Source organism: Oenanthe melanoleuca, chromosome 4 (assembly GCF_029582105.1).
Source record: "Oenanthe melanoleuca isolate GR-GAL-2019-014 chromosome 4, OMel1.0, whole genome shotgun sequence".
NCBI classification, from domain to species: Eukaryota; Metazoa; Chordata; class Aves; order Passeriformes; family Muscicapidae; genus Oenanthe; species Oenanthe melanoleuca.
In genome coordinates this window covers 57554818-57571918 of record NC_079337.1, presented here as the reverse complement: position 1 = coordinate 57571918, position 17101 = coordinate 57554818, and the positions used below count along the sequence as shown (strand labels likewise).

Here is a 17101-nt window from a genome sequence, read left to right as displayed (position 1 = left end):
AAATGAAAGTCCTTGGTGTAACTGGTTTCTTTGTCCCAGATGAGTACAGGCTTCTGACAAATCACCTTGTTTATCCTTCCATGGGCAAGGCAAAGAAAGAAGCCCATTTTAAAATGACCTATTATAACATAGCCAAAAGCACAACCTGGTAAATCAGTCACCATTTCAAACGTCTGTCTCTGTGAGTCAGTTTTGCCTTTATTGTTCATTTAGCAGCCTCGTTGCTGGCAACTTTTTCCTATTATTGTCCTTCTGGAAGTACCTGGCAGCAGAAAATGTCAAAAAAGGATGCAAGACTGTTAATCTCTATTGTGGGGTGTTTACTGCTCGGGGTCTGTTGTGCTCTAACATCTTGCAGTGTATAACACCATGTTCAGCATCACGCTTTCCTCAAACTGCCTGCTCCCTTTATGGCTCCTCTGTGGCCTTTGCTGTTTTCTGAGAGCCATAGGATGTTTTAAGACATGCTCTATTTTTTTATTTTATTGCTCTTGGTACAATATCTCCGTCTCTCTCTCTCTCAATATTTCTTAAATTACTCTGGTTGCTACAGCAACCGTAGGGCTCTGCAGGAAATTGCTGCAGGAGGTATCTGGTACAGCAGAGCCTCTCTGTGCTGCTCAGCTCACTGTGCACAGAGCTCAAGGTGATGCTCAGCACCTCAGCCCCTCCACCAGGGAGAGGAGAGGAGAGGAGAGGAGAGGAGAGGAGAGGAGAGGAGAGGAGAGGAGAGGAGAGGAGAGGAGAGGAGAGGAGAGGAGAGGAGAGGAGAGGAGAGGAGAGGAGAGGAGAGGAGAGGAGAGGAGAGGAGAGGAGAGGAGAGGAGAGGAGAGGAGAGGAGAGGAGAGGAGAGGAGAGGAGAGGAGAGGAGAGGAGAGGAGAGGAGAGGAGAGGAGAGGAGAGGAGAGGAGAGGAGAGGAGAGGAGAGGAGAGGAGAGGAGAGGAGAGGAGAGGAGAGGAGAGGAGAGGAGCTCATGCAGACCTACCTGGGTGTTATCTGTGCAGACAATGGCACAGCCCTGGGGTGTTATCTGTGCAGACCCAGAGGCACAGACCAGGGCAGGGATCAGTGGTACCCAAGCAGGGTGCAGGGCACTACTCTAAATGAAGCATTTCTGGCTTCAGTGGCCATGCTTTGCAAACTAGATGAAGGTAGCTCTTTGTTTATGCTTTGGTCTTCAAAATAACAGGAAAATGTCTGTTTGTTTGTTTATTTGTTTTGTTTGTTTGTTTGTTTGTTTGTTTGTTTTTTTGTTTGTGGAAGACCTTTAAGCTAGTTATGCTTAGCATATTCCAGTTACTAGTGGTTCCAAGTACATTGGAAGAGGGCAGGTTAGAAATTTTGATGAAGTTTTATTTGTATATCAAAAATTTGCCAAGTGAATTCAGAAGTAGACTATTTGAAACCAAAAATGCTAAATTATGATCTAAGTGGCTATTCCTTTGTGAGGGTCAGCATGATTTGGATATATCTTTAACTTTATTTCCTGTATATAACTTGCACTCTTGGACCTTCATTCATTCAGTTTGACATAGAATTCCACCTCTGTGATACTGTGATAATACAGATCTCTGCTGCCCTGATTTTATGAGGTTTTCAAGTACCTTTTTGCCCAAGCAGCACACACTCCTATTGACCTCAGAGATGGTTTCTGCTGAAAACTACTGAATTGAATAAGGACCATGCCATGAAGGAGCATGCTGTTCTGCAAGAAATATTTCTGGCCTCTCTAAAATTAAAGTCATTGTTCTGCATGGAGGCCAAGAACCAGCAAAATCCTTTGTATGTTGTTAATGCATGGCTACAGAAGCACTGAGCTGGCATAGACTCAGGAATCATTGAAATCAAGATCTAGACAGCTGTTGTCTGATCAGTCACCTGATCAAGTATCAGTTATATTTCACCTTCAGATGTATTCTGCCAGAAATGGCTTCTAATATTTTTAAAATATGATTTTCTCAGATGTTGTGGCTTTGTATTCGTATTATATGTAGCTCCATGGCTTTGTATTATGAATTTAGAACCTTGTCATAATCACTGCTATAGGAAAGAAAGGTTGTCTAATCAAGTGTAAATAAACCATTAATCTTCTCTGTTTCAAAAAAATCCTTTTGAATTGAACAAACATTTACTCAATGATCATAATTATATTGTACACCAGTTTACACAGTCCCAAGAGGATTTATTCTATGTAATAAAAATACTGCAATTATTTTAAAAACACAAATAAGAATAGAGATTTAAGAACAAGATCATTTTGGTGGACTGTCTAAAGAATTAGTCTGCTCCTACCTTTTTGTTGATTTTTGTTTCCAGGACAGATTTCTAAATTCTGCTAATCTCCACTTGGGATAATTAATCATTATTATAATTTTTACTCAATTAATTTTAGTGAATAGATCATAATATAAATAATTTAATAAATAGACAGCTCTTACTGGTGGTCAGATATCCTTAAGAAGGAAAAGGCTACAAAATGCATGTTCTTTTACCATAATCAAGTAAGAAAACCACAAAGGTATTATTCCTTTTTAGACATTTAACTGCTAAAAATAAGTTGATTCTTACCTTTCCAAAACTCCCTTTCCCAATAGCCCGCAATATTTGAAAGTGGTCAAAGTTAACTGCAAAATAAAGGAGAGAAGAAAAGGAAAATGGTTTGTAGTGTGCCAAGTGAGAATCAGAAATCAGATAAGAAATTACAGTGTGTCCAACTAATGTCTCTTTAGCATGTGGTATTCCATTTTTTTTCTCTTAAGACACCAAATACAGTTAATAACTAGCAAAGAGGAAGTTTGTTTTAAAATTTGCTGCATTCATTTTGTTCAATTCATCTTGGACCAATGCCAGTATCTCCAAAAAGAAATATATCTCTGGCCTAACCAGGTAACAAGAAAAAAGTTAGCATTATGCAGCCACTAGCAAAAAGTGCTCAGCATTTTCCAGAAATATTGAGATCTATTGGAAGGACACTGAATAATTCAAGTAAGTAGCACTCTCTACCTACAGACACATAATAACATATGGTTAGTATTTTTACAGTGCTTTTACTCTTCAGGATAATTCCTGTATTTTGTTATAGTGATGGGAGCTTCTCCCATGATGAGGCAGTATGATCAGCCTTTCCAAAGTTTTCCAACTGAATGCAATAATCCTGATATTGTAAGACTATTTCATAATTTTAGCATAAGTTTGTTTTGAGAGATTGTATTTTAGGTTGGCAGTAGAATGGATTTACTTGCACTTCAGGAAAACCTGACGGCACAGCCTGCTCTAGACACTCAAGTGCTTTGCTGGGAAGTTGAGTGAGATTTCATTTCTCAGAAATGTGATTTTTATTGGTGTTACATGAATTTAAACACAGCATGACCTTCAAGTCTTCACTGGTGTATCTGCTGGTTTAAAAAATTTCCAACATCCTGAACAAAATTGATGCAAAGTCACTGAAGTACAAACACAACAATGTGTGATACAGTTTTTACAGTCATTTCTCAGAAAAGAATCACACTTGTAGCTAAATTCAGTGAACCAGAGATGACAAAGTTCAGTACAACATAACAGGATTTTTTAAAATTAAAATTTTCTTATTTGCCTGGGTTTGGCCATGGACCTTCATCTGTGCCTGTCATTGTTGTGACAGTAATGAGCAAAACTGTGGAGACAGATTGTCACTGGAAAAATCATGGAACCATAGAATGGTTTGGGTTGGAGGGCACCTTAAAGATTACCTGGTTCCAGCCCCTGCCATGGCAGGGACACTTTTCCCTGGACAGTTTCTCAAAGCCCCATCCAACCTGGCCTTGAGCCCTTTAGGGATGGGGCAGCCACAGCTTCTCTGGGCAACCTGTGCCACGTCCACCAAAAAATGTGGCAACAAGAAAAATACAGCAAAAACGTGGGTCACATCAAGATGAAGGATAAAACTCTACAAACTCGTAATACTTTAAATATTTGCCAAAAAAAAAAGTTGTCCATCTCAAGCCAAGCTTTGCATAGAAAGGTAGCTATCAAGCCTCTGAAAAGCCTCTTAGTATCTTACTTTCTCTGTCTCATTTACACTATTAACACCACCAAGCATTTGTTTGTTTATGCTTATGCTGCCTTCAAGGAAATGTGGTTGCTCCTTTCATTAGTGCAGCTTAGCAACCACCTTGGTGGTGATTGCTGCAGACAAACCAAGCCCAGAGCTGACAGAGCAGAGACCAGCAGACTCTGCTCCACAGGAGACAAAGATGGTGAATAAAGCAGCTTTAGAATTTGGATATTGAGATAAAAATGCATAACCTTGCAAAGGATTTATAACCTGCTTGGAAACTGAAAAACTGGATTTTGAACTGAATCCTGTAAGGGTTAGGGCTGCCCAGATGTGTGAGAAGGATTGTGTGTCAGTGACCTGCAGCTGGGGTCTCTGCTGAGAGTTTTTACCAGTGGGACACTCTCCTGTAGCTCTTACTGGCCAGGACTGGTCTGATGAACAAGATAGTCAGTTTAGCAAAACCCCCTTCCACATAAACTTACATCCACTTAAATCCTGTTCCCATCAGTCATCCCTCCCAAGTGCATGACTGGGCTGTCTAAGATGACCCTTCATTTAGGTAGGAATTCAACACAGTGTTGAAAATATCCTAAACAACATTTTAATCTCATTAATTAAAATTAATTTTAATCTCATTAATTTCTTTGATAGGAAAAAATAATCCAAGAATTCAGCATAGCATCCTAGAGTTTTCTGTGTCACTTCTCTGTTTTCAAACTTTCTCATGTTTCCTGCTTATTTTGCTAAATTTTTTAACAAGCTTGTTCCTTAAAAAAAAACTTATTTGAATTTGTTCTTTACCTTGTAGTCATTCAGCTGAGTCCAGTTGCCAAAACAAGTGAGAAATTGTTGAAGCAGTCTTTAATTATCTCAATTTGAGTCAAACTGCATTTCAGTAATACTCAACTATATTATATTCTGAAATCTGACATGGTTTGAAATACATCAGTTTGAATGATTTTGTTTTTGTAAAACTAATATTAAGCATTTATCTGTAGCTATGAAAAGGACATTTTTAATTGCCCATATAACTCTATTTCTCTGTACCTCCGTCTTTCCTGTGTTTATTGTTCTGAATGACTAGAACAACTTAATTCTTAATTAGATTATTTGTAAATTGGACTTCCATAAGAATGAAAATATTAAATGAGGCACTAGACCATGGAGTTGGAGATGGATTACTAGTAAACTAAATAAGTGGTTAAAAATCATAGCCACAACAATTGATCAAATTTTCTTAATTTCTATGTTAAATTTGAATAGAGAGTGGGATGTTACATTTTCATGTCTTCATTAAGGAAAAAAGATTATTTTTTTCTGTAGCTAACAGTCCCATGAGCCTTATTTAAATTGAGGTACAAAGATTGCAATGCATTTTTTGCCAGAGAAAATAAAGCCAGTTTTAAATGACTGAGGAAATATGGAAACATGCCTGAGCCTGCATCTAAAATGAGCAAGGCTTGCAGCCACTGTGGTTCTCTGGAAAGGGATAACTCACTAAAGTGAGACAGCTCAGTTTCTTTTAATCATTCAAACATACTCACAATATTGCAGATTCACAAACTGGGGAAGTTACTCCTTTGAGATATTAGGAGAGAATAAAAAATAGGGCTACCTTGCAGCTGAGACTAGTACCAAACTCACTGAGTAAAACTAAGATGCTTCAACAGCAGTCCCATGCAGAACAGAGCAGCACATTCCTGATGAGAGTGAAGGGTTGAACTAAGTTCACTGTCACCTTGGTACTACAGGGGTTTTCCTCAGATGTTTTAATCTCACACTCTAAAAATTTTGGGCTAATTTTGTTCATCTTAATTTTCTTCCACATTCCATATGTGTTTTTTTGTCTTTTCTGGTGAAAATTCAGTGCCAAAATATCACCACTTACTCTGTGAAGAATTACAGCTCATCATGACCTCAATAATTTCCAATGTTGAAAATATCATCAAGTCCAGATACTGCCATTTCCTCTGTGCAACAAGGACATCACAAGTACTAAATTCTTGTCCTCCAAAAATGGCATATCTAGTTCTTGTGATGCCTGCAGTTGTAGCTAATGACATTTTTCTAGTGCAAAGCCCCACTGAGATAATGGTGTGGCTGGCAGAAGGACATTTTCTTCAGTATCAGTAATATGACTATTACTCTTTTGAAAATAGCTTTCTTTACTCAAGAGAAAATACTTCAGTTCTCAAGAGAATACTTTCTTTTACTGGAGAGAAAAAAAAATATTTTCCAACTCTTTGAACACTTTTTTCATTTTATTACCACACCATACTTTGGAGGTCTTACACATCATCTCTGAATTTGAGTATAAGAATATGAACAATTTTCAGAAAACAAAATTTGTTTGTATTGTCTTCAGGTAATTTTTCATATGAGTAAACCCACAGAATGAAACTTATTAACACTATGAGAGAGTTCATTTTCAGTTTCCTTGATTTCCATCAATTTGGAAAAATCAAGTATTATCATTTCCCCTACCTCATCTCCCACCTTCATCCCTTAAAACATCACCATTAATTCAAAATTAAGAAGGAATATGGAATAAACTAGATATTTTGCCAAGTAAGAGAAAAAATAGACCAGCACTTATGACACCTGTTTCATGTTATGGTATTAGAGCAGTGGGTGCCTGTTAATTTCAGCAATGTGTTGTATATATACATATAAATACTTAATTTTGTTTCTTTCCATTTAGTCATATTCAAACCTTAAATTCATCCCATTGCACAGATTCAAGTCTCTCTTAACAGCTTTTAGTGCAAGTATACCTTACTTGGATTAGAATAATATTTTTAAATTAGCCCCATGTAAAGCATTTTCCAGTGGTTTGATGTCAAACAAATAGGAGCTAGATGATGGTAACAGGATTCACAACTGAATTAAAGGTTTCATCTGCTTGACATGAAAAACAAAACAATGTGGTCCTAACCATTATAGGTACTTGTATTAGTGAACTCAGAAACTATCAGGAATATCTAGAAGGATGGTTTGTGACTGAGTTATACACAGGAGCACCTCTACTGCCAGTGTCTCCTCATGTGACTGTAGAAAAATGAACCAACACATCTCCTGGCAGCTGTAAAATGAGGTATAGGAAGCACCTTAGAGCTCAGACACACAAATAATTGGGAGAATGGTAAGAGCCAATTCAGGAAATAGTGCTTTGTAAAAGCACCATGGAGACTGAAAGCCATTTCTGAAGTGTGAGGAGTCTACACCTCTGTGGAAGCAGAGTTACAGAAATCAGTGGAGTGATTCCAGCCCCACACATCACATTGTGCCAGAGCTGAGAGCAGAACCCAGCTTCCACTTCATACCACACCTTCTCATGCATGTCTTCCAAACTGCAGGAGCCCTGATGGAGCAGATATTTGGTACGAAACTTTCTAGTGAAAGATAAAATAAATATTTCCTTTATAAATAAATAAATATTGCCTCACTGCTCCCTGAGAATAAAGTATGCTTTGGGAAAAATATTCACATCACAGACTCAGGCTTTTACAACCATGCTGCAAAAACACTGGATAGTTTTAGTGGAAATGCCTATTCTGTTTTTTAATCAGCACTACATACATAATGATGTATGTTAAAACAATGAAGTATTTTATATGCATTCACCTCTACTGCATTATTCACAAATACTGTGTTTACTTGAACCAAAAAACCCAAAGAAGTTACATCAACAACATATCATTATGTATTATGTGTTTGATTTATGATCTCACAAAGGAATATAACATTTTTACCCTTTCACTTGCAGTTTTAATGTTCAAAATATTCTCATGCTGCACATCACTTGCTCAAGGGTAAATTACATTTAGCTAAAGAGGCAATATGAATATTGGGTGGATTCTAGGTAGAGCTGACATCTGTTTTCTCACTACAGCTGAGGAATCTTAATTGCATGTATATGTGATTAATCCAAATACACTCAATAACCATTACCATAAAGAATTTTCTTTCTCCTAGAGAAAATATCCAACTGAATGTGTCCAAAGCACAGGCATACACATGCTTTGCAGAATGAAAAATAAAGGAGAGGCCTTTCTGGAAGAACTGAATAAGCTAAATACAGACTCTCCTTCCCTGGTTGAGTCCCACTGATTTATTTGAACTGTCTGGGAGTAGCCAAACCCAGAACATGGGCACTAAGGCATTAGGAGGTGTACAGTAAAGCCATACTTTAACACAATGAGCTTTTCAACACATCAAGATTCATTCTCACTGATCTCAAGAGAAAACAGGAACAAGGAGATATGATATGGTTATTAGCCAGGAAAATAGATTTTTATTTAATTCTGACCTCTGTCTTGCAGGTCTGTTTTGGGGTGGTTTAATGCTTCCTGTTTCTGTGAATCAGGGAAACAGAATAATAACAAAATCAAATTTCCATTTAGCTTTGGCCTGTATGGTTTGACCTGAGACTCATTGGATAGCATTGCTATCAGGATTTCAAACTAGTTCTGCTGTCTTCTCTCTATGTCTGTCTACTTTTCAGATGCTCCAGCCTTCTCCAGGGAGAGACAGGCTGTGCTGACAGAACCTCAGGAGATCTTAGCAGCTGTCAGATCTTGTTAAAATTGTTGCTGTCCTTCCACACAAAACACATAGGATGAGTAACCAAATATACACAGTCATATATACTCAATATTAATAATAAAACCCCCTGTTTGAGTGGACATAGATAGGACAAACATCAACAATGTCCAGAAATTAAATTAAGGGTCATAAATGGTTTGGGTAGTCATAAGGAGTCACATTCTATCATGGTCTGGAAGTGCATTAGAGAAGACAGACACTGCTTAAATTAAGGAAGAAATGAATTTCTGCTGACAGAATGATAAAGCCAGGCATGCCTTTGAAGTGAACAAAGAGTACAAATCTGCATAGCTTCATAAGTTCCTGAGCAAAATAGGACATTGCTATACATTATTTGACTGGGAAGTTTACTAGTTAGATAGAGATGCATAACCAAAAAGAAGTTTCAGAGCTGGCTTTAGCTCACTAATGATGAAACATAATGTTTCCAATCATATTTAGGGGCTTTGTACTTAAATTGCATTACAATGTCTCAATTCTTCATGATTAATGAGTGTTTAAGTCTCAAAATAAACTAATTATGTTAATATGTTTTTATAATTATTCAGACTTCATTTACAATTAGACAGAATTTAAGATCTTTGTATGCAAAACAAATTTCATTTAAAATTCAGACAATTTTTTTAAACTTTACAATGCACTTTAGTCTGATCATATTTGCATACTTCACTTCTTTCAATCAAAGTGAAAATATTGTTGAAACTCTTTCATTTCAGAACTCTTGACTGATCCAAAGTGGCTTTTTCACAACAGTTCATTTCTGAGTTTTGTTTCCTTGTGAAGCCACCTGCAGATGGGACCTCTGGCAGGAGTGCATCTCCCTTTCCCAGGTGTCCTCAGAGCACCTGTGTGCCCTGTGCTTTGCTGTGCTGGGCTATGGGAGCTGTAAACAGGTACCAGGTCTGGATCTGCAGCAGGGGATGCAAGGATCAGGTTCCAATGCCTTTGAAGAAGTGTCACATCACAGAAATGTAGCCCAGCTTTGAACTGGGCCAGAAGGAAATCTGAAAAGGTAAACTTGAATTCCATTCTAGCTTTCAAAACCATCTTTGCTTTCCCAGCATAAGGCTTAATTTTTGTCGAGGAAAATAACAAGTTTTGAATTTGGCAAGGAGTTTAATTATCCATTAAAATTGCTTTCAGAGGAAAAGTCTGTTTCAAAAAAAATGAAAACAGGGTGGCAGAGATCCTTGTTGTCCTCCATGTCACATTTCAAACAAGACATAGGGGAAGCAACATCTTATTAAAATGGGGAGAAAATCTCACTACCAGGGTGTTGGAAAAAAAACAGGAATTTAATTTTATTTATATCTCTCTTATTTCTATATTCTATAAATAAGTAGCTGATACCATAGATAAAAGAGTGGGCTAAAGAACATCTGCTGCAGTGCATTACAGACATTCTGATTTCCTTATGTCAATCCTCCTACAAGGCAGTATTCAGATGCAATTTAGCTGCACATTTGATGAAGCTCACAGAATATTTAGACCATGCATGGTTTGTTCATCCAAAGCAGCACCAGCATTATGGAGCTCTACACTGTAATTAGTGAAATCCACATCACATCCTTAAAATGAGTGGGGTTTTCCCTAAATGGCTGGGGAATTTTCTGAATGTGTTAGTTCAAATGAATACTGGAAAGAACTAAAACAACCTAACATTCTTCAAAATGCTATAAAACAGACTAGAAGAATTTGGTGAATCAGCTAATAATTTACACTGCTACAGAACAGGCATGTGTTGCCATCACCAGAAGTAAAATTGAAATTCTAAAGAAAATTAGCATTTGAAAGTAACCAAGCTGCTAAGTAAAAAAAAAGATCTTAGGACTGATTCTCAAAACCCTTCTTCCTTTTTAATTCTGTAAAAGAACATAATTGTGTTTCTAATGCTACTCTATAAAGGCTGGAAAGAAAAAAAAAAAAAAAAAAGATGAGATTTTGCTTTCACAAGGAAACCATGACTCCTTGGTAAACAAGAATCTGTTTGAACTCAGGATCAAATGAAAATTTCTCTCCAGAGCTGCTTACACCCCAAATAAGCCAAATTAAAGTGATATTGCCATTAAATACATCTATTCTGAAAAATGTATCAGGCAGCTACCTGAAGCCTGTAAAACAAAGTTTGGTCCTTGGACAAGTGGAACAGACTGCAAATCATTGCAGCTTTTCTCTGAAGGAAGTTTAAACTGAAACTCCTGAGTGCCATCCCACAACCTCCAGACCTTGTGTGAGAAATTGGAGGTCTACCACCAAACCAAAAACCAAGAAAAGACAGTGATGATTTGGGATGTGGGTGCCAGCTCCTGTGAGCCACTGGGAGGGATTTGTTTGCCAGCACTGGAGTCAGGACAGAGCCTGATAGCTTCAGCTGCAGTAGGATTTTGGTCTCAGAACTCAGTCACCAGTTTTTGCCCAAAGTCCACTGAAAGTGCCCTGTGGTGCCCTGGCAAGGGTTTCACCAGGAGCACCAGTGACTCCAGGGGTTGAGTATCGTTATCCTATGGAAAAACAAAAATTTCTTGTTCTGTGGAAGGTGTGGGGATGTTTAGCTGCTGCTTTTCTCCACAAGAATTTTAACACAGATTGGATGAAATTAGCTATTCTTTCTGAAGGATTGAGCACAAATAGGTGTTTACTGGCAAGGATTAATTGTACTGATCAGAGGAGCTCTTGTGGCTGCATCTCTCTCCCACAGTGTTGGGAGCATTAAATTTTAAAAAATGAAGTTAATTTTCTTATCTTTATGCATCTCTAAAACTAGCCGAAATTTTTACCAAAACATTTCCTAACTGCAGATTTTACTGTGCTGCCTCTATCTTCAGACAGGTTACTCTGTTTCAGAGACATAGAGCAGAACTCTCAGGTGGCTGGGGGAAAAAAAAAGCCAATTCTTGCCTGTGATGGTTTTTGTGAGCAAATGCAGGAGGAGGTGAGAGAAAAAACATTCTTTTAAATAAATAATCTCAGTCTGAAGGATACAAAGCAATATGAAAGTTCTGTTCTTAGGAGTAGGGATGTGATTTCTGCTCCAATGAAAGCAAACAGAAAGTTACCTAGTTTTGGAGTCTTTCTCATCATTTTGCTCTGTGCCTTTCCATTTTTCGTCTTTTTTATTGGAGAAGGAAAAGAAAGAATTACAAAATCAAAAGGTATTCACTGATCTCAGCTGAAATTAAAAATTTCTGAGTATTGATTCATTATGATTTCTGCTTCACTATTATTGCTGTCTGTGTCCATTTAGAGTGAGTGCATTTCTGATTTTTTTTCTGAAATAAGAACATTTCAAGAAATCTCATTGTCAACTTGCTTTTGGCTTTTCACAGGAAAGATTTCTATTTTCATACAGCCTAATAATAGAGGAAGTAGACAATATTTATATTTTCCATCATCTGAAACATCTGCTTTATGCCCTACACCATACCAAATATCTCTCAAAGACCACCTCACCAGCTGTATTTTAGTCCTTTATGAACCTTTCCATGTGATGCTATGATGAGAGCACATGATCATCCAGGAAAAGACTTGTTCTTTGAAAAACTGACAAGAAAATGAGGCAGTGACAGAGACACCATGTCTGGCATGCTGCAGGCAGCAGGAGCAGAGGAGAGCACAAGCATCCCTTTTGATGGCACTATGGGTGCTTGGATTAAGCTGACTGTGACACCTTATGATACACCCAGGAAGCTGCTTTGGTTAGAAGTTTATTTGCAAGGGCAGTGGAATGAGATGATCACCTTCACAGGGAAGTTATAACACCTAAAAGTACAGAATTTGTGTATTTTACTTTCACAGGAATTGCTTTATATCAAAGTAGAGATCAAACTCTGATCCTGCCATGTATATACTGACACTGACACCAATATTTGCATTTTCCCTCAAACATAAGTGAGCACAGGCAATACAGACAAATTTAAAACTATCTGCTAAGCATGTCTTTTGCCTTTGATGGCAATTCCAGGAAGGCAACCAATTAACTTTCTGAAAATAAATAAGGATAGTAGTAAACAGCCTATGTCAGAAAAATTTAAGCTAATATAAAATTCAATTACTATTATTTGAAGGCAAAGTTACTTATTAAAATTAATGAGGAGGTCAAATATTGCTGTCAGAGCTTGGCAGAAGATATAAGAAACACGAAATATGTGTATCATTGCAAAAAGTCATCTGGATAATCTAGTAGGGATCAAGCCCAAATTCCCAGCATGTCCTCATTGGCAGTGCAGTACAAAACAGGAAATAATGACTATGTATTTAACGTCACCACTGATGATGTGAGCTGCAAAATAATTAGCACAGACAATGATGTGTTTTAGCTGTCTTTTTTTGGGGGGATAATACAAGATCTTCAGAAATCCTGATGATGACTAATGGTACAGGCAATTATCAAGGTGAAGCTCCCTTGACAAATACCTAGGATTTGAAACAGCAGCAGCTGAGACAGCTTAAAAGGAAAAAGAGACAAAATACGACAGTGGCAAGCATGAATGGAGGATAAAATTGCAAAAAGTCGATTAAATTTATAATAATTCCTGTCCCAGGATACCATCAATTGAAGGGCAAGTTCGGAAGGGGGTAGAACTAGCACATAGTGAAGGCACAAAGTGGGAAAGGCTCAGACTGTGACTAAGAGGAGAAACCTGTGCAGAGCTGCCCCTTTGCAGGGCAACCACAAATACTCTTTTAATACTAGCTCCATGCCCATGGAGGTGGAGGGTCACTGACCTGATCAGTCTGACTGTGTGATACCATGGACTGAGAATGAGAATTTGAATGTTTATGATCAGCTGCCAGCCATGTGGGTCAGTTTAATGTAATCCTTCAACAAACACAATTTTATACCAACATCTCATTCTGTTATGATGTCTGGTTAAACATCCATCAATTGAGAAAAAAAAAACCCAAAAGAATTGGACTTCAAATACATAGGCTTCTACCATTAGATTTAACAGAAAAGCAAGAGGAATTTGGAGTGCCAAATCTACAACTCTTTCTCAACAAAGAGCAAATAGCAATGGATTGGTGTGAAAAGCCTGTAGCAGCTGATCAGGGATTTTAAATATTGGTTTATGAAAAATGTCATCAGAGGCCACATGTTCCTCTGGATGGACTGAAATATGGTAGAAATACTCACCTTTGCTAAATAACAGATATTGCTGTCTGGAAATGCCCAGATGACCAGAGACTGGTTAACATAATCCTGAAGTCAGAAAAGATTTGCTATGACTTGCATGATTCTCTATTTAGACTGAAGCTAAGTGACATGAATAACTGTAATTATTAGGTTATTATTAGTTTTGATGAATTGGCTAACAGTGAAACTGTTTTAAGTCCATAGCCCTGACCTCACTGTCACACAGGAATGATCAGGATTTACTCAGGCAGTGTCCAATCTTCAGTCTAACCAGAGGATAGTTTATCACAACAGAGCTGTTTGGGCTGCTTCTATGCTCTGCTAGCAGATAGCATTCAGGTAACCTATTTTCCAGTAGGAAGGTTTCTTTTTGTTGACTCATTTGGCTTAATGAAAAGTAATTGGAACTTCTCACCCATGTATCCTATTTTAATCAGCAATTTACAACATTTTACTATTATAAATCCTCAAGTCAGTGAATTCTGTTTTAGATCAGAGAAAGTGTCAGTTTAAGATTTTTGTTGCCATGAAGACAATTCTGTTTGTGACAGGACAGAGATTTGGTTCAGAAAAGCTGTTAACTTAGTAGCACCAATGGAAACATCAGAAATCATCAAGGAAGAACTGAACTGATGTACTGGCCCTTATCACAGCCAGTGAAGAGCAGGGAAGCCTCTGTGAGTCTCCATGCTTTCCATAGCTCTTTCAAGAGACAATGACATTGAAACTAAGGAGAAAAGTTTCAGGACTTGCTCCAATGTTAAATGTAAGACCTTTGCTAAGTGATAAAACATAGCATCCTTTTGTTGAGAAAAGAGAGATTCTGATCGACCATGTTGTTCTCTTATGGATGAGCTGACAAAAACAATCTCTGAAATCATTGCAAGGAGAAACAGGTTGACAGGTATAAGCAGCAGAAAAGCTACTCCTTGAGAAAATGTATTGCTACAATATAGAAAATCTGAATTTCACTTTACTGTAATAGACTTCCCAGTGAGATCAGGATACACATAATAGACTATGAAGCATCTTATTCAGCTGGAAAGTGGGAATATTCACCTTCCTCAGAGTTTCTATGAAAATAACCTCATTAATAACTGAACTGGAAGGCTCTCTGAGGGAAGTTGCTATGGGAATAAAATGTCAAATATCAGTGTACCAAACTGTTTTCTCCTGCAATAAAATTTATCAGTGTGATCCCCAGGTGAAGGAAAATGCTTTAAATTAAGTTTACAGCAAAGTCCTCAGTGAAGCATCCACCAATCTTACCCATGCAAAGGTCTGTGTAATTCCAAACATGCCAGAGGAAGCTAATAAACCTCTTTGCTCTCAGCTCCTCGGGGCAGTGGCTCTGGAAGCACTGCTCTTGCAGATCAGGGTTTCACAAAAATGAGCCTTGCTGCTATGTTAATGGGAGGCTGGGGACCCATGTGAAGAGGATTTTACTCAGACACCCAGAGAAAGTATGACTTGTTCTCTTTTCCTTCTAAATTCAGAACCCAAGACATGGGGATTCTCTCTCCAGAACTGAATCTTGAAGAATTATCTCTTCTGTTTTTAACCACAGCTACAAATTAAATACTTGGGGTGAGTAAGGACACTAAGGATCAGAATTGTTCCTATTTCAATTGAGATTGCCTCCCATTGAGTGATCTTAAATCAAACCATCACATATTTTTTTATCAAATAAAAGATAGCAGCTCTAGCTAGCAGCAGAAGCATGGCTGAAGTGTTCCTGCCAGCTCCAGCTGCAGAGTAGCACATCCCAGGAACAGATCCCAGCCTGGCCCGTGGCTGTGGGATCCAGCTGCAGGCAGTGGGGCTGCACAGCTCTGGTTGTGGGTAGAATAGGGATTGCAAACAGGAAAAGCTGCTTCTCATCATGGAAAAAGGCAATATTTAATTAAATTAACAACACATCTAGCGAGTATGTTTAAGGTCAGATCTCCACTACAGGAGAATTAAAGAAAATTTCAAGTATTCCATTACTTGCCTGACCACAAAGCAGCACCTCAGTCCAACACACACTACATACCTCTCAAACTGGCCAGATTTCTATTGACTATCTCAATAAAAGGCACAACATACTTTTAAGAGGGCTGACCTCCTCCATTAATTCCATCTGTTAGCCTACCCATAGTTATCCACCCTCTGCAGTTAAATGGCTTGTACCATGACATTTCACAAATTACTTTCAGCACTCAAGTTGCATTTTATTCACAGGTCTTGCAAGTGTTTTAAGCTAAGTTATACTTCCTAGAAAAATATTAAAATCCATTTTAGAGATGGAACCTCAATCCCAGCCTCTGAGTTGTAAAGGCACTGACCTGAACTCATCTTGGCAGTTCTGATTTTTAGTTATCTGATGCCAGGAAGAGGCTTCTTTTTCATTCTAGCTATAGCTCAATATTTCACTGTGTGAATCATCTGCTTGCATAAGAATCATTCCACTTTCTCTGCCATTTTGGAGTAAAGGAGGTCTCACAAATGGGTTATTTTTTTAACCTACATGCTCCGGACTAAACTAGTGTTGATCAAGCACTGAAAACTAATTATAATAACTACATTTAATTCATTAAAAACTTCCATAATTTCAGTGCAATATTTCTTCATCTCAGTGTTTATAGATAAATATTTGATGATGGAATGGGTAGTTTTTCTATGGAGACTGAAAAAAAGGTGCTGACTGCTGTACACAAAATGACTACCTAACTGCAAAAGTTTTTTTTTACTTGGAAATGATGATTTATTCTCTAATCATTATGCTTCTTACCTCTGGGAAATCCTTGTATACTTATTTAGAATTTATTTATAAGTATGTTTATTTGCACTCCACAAGCCAATTACACCAAAGCTGATAGGACCATTCATTGCAGAAAACAGTAAATATGAATAAAGAAAGCAAGTACTTTATCTTATCTATCCACTGCTAAGATTAGGAGCTGTCCTTATTTTAGCTGGAATAGAGTTAATTTTCTTCTTTGTATCTATTATAGTGTTGTTCATTATCATTATTATCATCATTATCATAATTTACTTTATTTCAATTATATTCTTAACCCACTGTGACTTCAGACCAGCTACAATTCCCAGGCTATGGCTGGGTGCTGGCATTAACAGCAGAAGGTCAGTAGACTCTAAGCTACAACTTGGATTTCCCTCACATCACCACACAACAGAAAAAATAAAAATATTTGCTTGGTGAGCAGGGTGCAGAGTTGATAGATATTAATGTAAAGAACATAGGTTCTAATTTTAACCACAGAAGTTATTAGGTGCAAAGCACAAACAAATAGTGAGCTGCAGAGGATAAAATTGCTCAATG

The 17101-nt window shown here is 37.7% G+C and overlaps 1 protein-coding gene across 1 annotated transcript in view; it reads right to left on the bottom strand.

The window, feature by feature from the left end:
* The window catches only part of STK32B (serine/threonine kinase 32B), a 145724-nt gene that overhangs the window by 114927 nt on the left and 13696 nt on the right, over positions 1-17101 (bottom strand). Inside the window, exon 2 of the mRNA XM_056489793.1 lies at positions 2570-2625. Within this exon, the coding sequence (XP_056345768.1) occupies positions 2570-2625 (56 nt within the window). The remainder of the gene's footprint in view (positions 1-2569; positions 2626-17101) is intronic.